We start from the raw sequence: 5,080 nt of genomic DNA on the forward strand, positions 1-5,080 counted from the left end.
CTTAGCCAAAATATAAGGATTATATGGTACAACCCATCTATTGTCTAGTACAGACCCTCTGATCCTAACAGTAACACCATCGTCACGACGCCTATAAAGTGTATATGAATCACTACCTAATGAAGTATGCAAAATGTATTCTCTTGGATACTTGTTTTTACAAATATGGTTTTTTTATGCACACATTTGTAGAATTTAATTATCCACAAGGACCATGCATTATATGTCTGACCACAGTAGCATGCAGGTGATGATCTCTCTTTGGATCTGGTATTTCACAAGAAACAATTTCGTCAACTTACATAGAATTAGTAATCTTAAAACTCATTTTAAATATCAGGAGAAAATGAACATGAGGTAGACCTCTTTTTTGGTATTCAATTACATACACATAGGCAGCTATAGACCCTAAAATTTCTCTCTTTATAAAATCTATTTTTAGTTCTTCAAGTTTTTCTCGAAATATTCGGGCTAACAAATCTGGCCTATTTTGTATTTTATCATTGTGCCTCAATTCTTGTTTAATTTCGGGCTAATTTGGATTGCATGTCATTGTTAAAAATACATCAAGTTTTCCATACCTTTGAACTAAACACATTGCATCCATATATCTTTTAGTTAAATTTTTAGAACCCCCAATAAACCCTGTAGGCAACACAATTGATTTACCAAGAACTTCAATGATAATAAAGCTTACCACGATCTTCCATCTCTATAAGTTGTTCGGTCGAATCAAATGTGATTGATTTGCATGACATCTTCATGGACTATTGAAGTATTCAAATTTAACTTTTCGATACGTTCATGCCATCCATGTTCTCCATAGGTAAATATTAATGGATATTGAAGTGAATCATAACAGCCATAGTAGTAATTTACTCTATGTGTAGTATTAGAATGTCCATAAATTAATATATCACGAGTATTTATGCTTGTAGATGGATCCTCATCAACCCACACTACAGCCACATGTTCACATGACGACATGTTATATACTCTTTGGTCGAGATCCGGATCAGACCTCAGCACGATACGACATAAATTAAAATAAAAAACTTCACTTAACGATCGAAAGAAACGACAATATGGGTTTATCTTTAAGATATCTATTAACTTTTTTAAAGTTGATTCACTTAACCTATCTGAAATTCGTAGTCTATTACTAATTTCATTATCAGTATCGTAAAAGTATAACTGCAAATACGTAGGATTTCCATCAGTTGGTAGAAGTGGATTTATAAAATGGTATACTTGTCCCTGAACTTTGAAGGTATATACACCCCTATTATTCTTGTACAAATTTTTATCATATTTAACCCTAAATGAAGTGAATGCAAAATGGTTGTTGTAAGTACGAACAACTTTTTAAAAGCAATCACCTCACATGAAGTAGAAGTAAATAACTCATACAATTCAGGGGGAACACTGTTCAGTTGTAATTTAACATTTCCATCACAACAAAAAAAACCATTACTTTCTTTGTAAAACATTTTTGCACCACAATTTTTACAAATTGTACAAGACGGAAGAATATAAGGTTCAACTAGAATATTTCGTATATCAATTCTCTTAGAACGATCTAAAATGATAGCAACTTGTGAACCACATTGAGATTGCATATTGTCATTTTCAGATTACTTTGCCATGCCAATGTTTTCATCAACATGAAGATCTTTCTGTAATTCGACAGACTGATCAATAGAATTTAAAATCATAAAATTAGTATAAGATCGCCGAAAGACAATAGAAGTGTAAAAATTGAATTCAAAAATAATTTTACAAAATAAGATGAAAGGAAGTGTACTACAACATGACCAAATAAATAGCCGAATGCAAAAAAAAATTTATAAAAAAATTATTCAATCTATGAAACCTGCTGTGAACTCAGGACAATATCTCATCCTTCTTCCTGACATATGTGTAGAAGTTGTAGATACTTCTGTAATACGAAATATTTATATTAAAATTATGTAAAAAAAAAGAAAGTAAAAAACATTAAATCAACAAGGAATCACATTTAAATAACAAATCATACCTATATGTCTCTTACGCAATTTGTCTTTTTGTACCTTTGGTTGAATTACAAGTTCAGAATCGTGTGCTTGTTTGGATAAGTCCAACTTTCTTAAACGAGCACGTCTACTCGTAAACCAATCATAAACATTCATATTAGAGATTTTCTCATGCAACGATAGTTCGGAGACTATCTGCGTGATCCTTGACTTGCTTGGAATTTTATTCTCTTGATTAAATATAGATTCGAGAACTTGAAGTTGTGCAGATCTAGGCGTCCAATATTGCTTACCCATTGTATTACTGAAAGAAAGAAACCACAAAAATTAACTCAATAAAATTCGAAACATAACTAAGAGTATGCACATTGAAAACAATATCCTCAGACAAAAAAGCTAAAAAATGTATACACTTTCATGACCTGAACAATAGGAAATATATCGAAAAATAAAATAAAAGTAAAAAATGAAACCCATCAACAACAACAGGTCTATCGTCGATCAAAATATACACGCAACTTGAAGATGGGGAGAAAACAGAAGGATCGGAGGGATGAGAAAGAGATGAAGAAAATAAGGGCAATGATTAAAATAATGACAAAGACAAGGTGCTTGCATAAATGAAACGAAAACAACGTCGTTGGAAGAATTAAAAAAAAGGTAAAATGAAAATGACACGGACAGAGAAATGAATAAATTATATTCACCTAAGTATTATAGTTGGAAGAATAAAAAAAAAAAACTTTCTCCTCTCTTTAATTTTTGGGAAGAGTAAGATCAGGCTTTTTTGGTAACATATTGTCCATTTCTACAACCAGTGAACCTCTTGTCAAATCTGGAGAAAAGGAAAAAATATAGGAAGTACATATCCTCTAATTTAAATAGCTTCTCATGTTTTCAAAATTCACCTTAAATTACTCCTCACATAAAATATTTACATATCTTTGCTTGCAGGTGCTCAACTAAAAGAAAATCAGGTGTCTATCTACTATTTCTTGATTACCCTAGCTATTTTTTCAAGACTAAATTTTGCACTTTTAACTTACATCTTGTTTATTGAATGTAGATGGACTAAATTTCAATCTTTAATTCTATTAAAAATCCAAATCATGAATTTCTTACCAAACTTCATGATATTCTTCTACAACGACATACATGATATTTTCTTTTTTAAATCATATACAAAGTTTATCCTACAGACATGAAACTTCCATTAACAAACTTTCTAACTCGCCTATACTACAAAATCTACCTTAAAATCTATATCAAGGCCTTTACAACGTAAATAATGGAGTTCTTCTAACAAAATTTTCATTGTAGTATACCGAGACAGAATGAAGGTGCCACATCGTTTATTCAGAATCATTACTCCTTCACAAAACCATAATACCAGTCTGGTTAGTCACACAACAATTGCTTCTCTCACATTTGAATAGATGCATTCTTAATATCTCTCTTATACTTTTTAATGTATATGTATAGATGCTTCCCAAATCCTTTGTCAACGATTGGAGACACTAACTTGGTGACACAGTACAAGTAATTGCATATGATAGTATAATTGTAACAATATGATTGGAAAGAGATGATGGAAGAATATATTTTGCCGATGGATGGGAACAATTTTTTGATCATCATAACTTACAGGATGCTCATGTTTTGATATTTAAATATAACGGAAACTCCACATTCAAATGATCATATTTGACCATTCTGGATTAGAGATCACATATGACTCTGATGTTCCTGAAGAAGACAATGTTTCACATACAGATAACACTGTATTTGAAATAACACTAACACCTCATCACAACAGTCATCGAGAAATTGTAGGTGTCATATTTAATATCTCATTCTACATTCATCTCTTCCACATAAATTTGATTCCAAGATCAATAATTTATTCATTCATGGTTTCTAGTGTATATTAGGACGGTTCTCTAGATACCACCTACCAAGAGGTGTGCGAAGTGTTCAAATCCATTATTCTTTACATCACAACTGGGAGCTCGCCGCAAATTTATGACCAAACAGTCTAAAAAGACTTATGACTATAGGCTGGACAGATTTTTTTACAGAAAAAGAACTACAAATGGGTGATACATGTGTTTTCAAATTTTTGAACAGTGAACCCCCAAAGTTTATCGTCTACAAAAAAGGCCATGTTGGTGGAAGTTTGGCGCGTCTAAGAGATCTCTTTACTTTCTTCTAAATGAATTTGTATACACCGAAAATATTTTATTTTCATGTTAATCTATTCTGCTATTTCTACACCCAATTCTATTTACTCTCTTATTTACCAACTCATTCCATCCACAATTTAATGATTCCCAAATATTTAAAATTAAACAATACAGCACTATTCTTTCACTGTAATTCCTTAATTAAAATATAATGTTTATAAGAAATTTGCACACATTACGCAAATAGATACATTGTTCCACCAAAACATTTGTTTTATATTCACTTACATAGAAACTACCTTAGGCGTATATTTCATTTTATTTTTTTATATTTTGATACGGATCCATTGCATACACCAAAAAAAAAAAAAAAACATTAACAGCAAAAATTCAAAATGAAACCAATTCACACAAAATGCAAGAAAAAAAATCAATCAAATTCCGTTAAATGAAATTGAGTTGCAGAACGTCCAAAATTTTCAATAAAAACAAGAATAAGAACTAAAATTCAGAACAACCAGACCTCAATCAATCCATACAAAATATACAACAAACAATCCTAGTTTACTCCAGAGTTTTTGTACAACAAATAAACATCAACATCGACGTTCAACGCTATACAAGAAAAATGAAAAATCAAATCACATGAATGTAGATTTCCCCCTCAGAAACCATCGCAGAAAAAACCTCTAGATATTACTGCTAGCACGAACTAAAGAGAAGCTGAAAATATTCTCCACCACTACTTGCAAACTACAAAAAGGCTAGCAGAAATAACGTTGTTATATTAGTAAGTGCCAAAAAAACATGTGTCAACAATCGAACAAACAAAGAGAACAAATACAATAACGCAACGATTGGAGCATAGAATGCAGAAATCCCATA

At 31.2% G+C, this 5,080-nt stretch overlaps 1 protein-coding gene across 1 annotated transcript; it reads right to left on the reverse strand.

Annotated features, from left to right (window-relative positions):
- Positions 1–1,634: 1,634 nt before the first annotated feature.
- On the reverse strand, positions 1,635–2,309 carry LOC111404810 (WUSCHEL-related homeobox 8-like). Its single transcript, XM_023033563.1, has 2 exons — positions 2,070–2,309; positions 1,635–1,691 (listed from the first exon to the last, which is right to left on the reverse strand). Exons 1-2 carry the CDS (start codon positions 2,307–2,309, stop codon positions 1,635–1,637), a joined length of 297 nt encoding a protein of 98 aa, XP_022889331.1.
- Positions 2,310–5,080: the final 2,771 nt, after the last annotated feature.

This window comes from Olea europaea, chromosome 11 (assembly GCF_002742605.1).
Source record: "Olea europaea var. sylvestris chromosome 11, O_europaea_v1, whole genome shotgun sequence".
NCBI lineage: Eukaryota > Viridiplantae > Streptophyta > Magnoliopsida > Lamiales > Oleaceae > Olea > Olea europaea.

Coding starts and splice junctions, on each gene's coding strand:
- LOC111404810 (XM_023033563.1), bottom strand. CDS start 2,309: ATGGGTAAGCAATATTGGACGCCTAGATCTGCACAACTTCAAGTTCTC. Junction 1,692..2,069: donor AACTTGTAATTCAACCAAAG/GTACAAAAAGAC, acceptor TCTATTGATCAG/TCTGTCGAATTACAGAAAGA.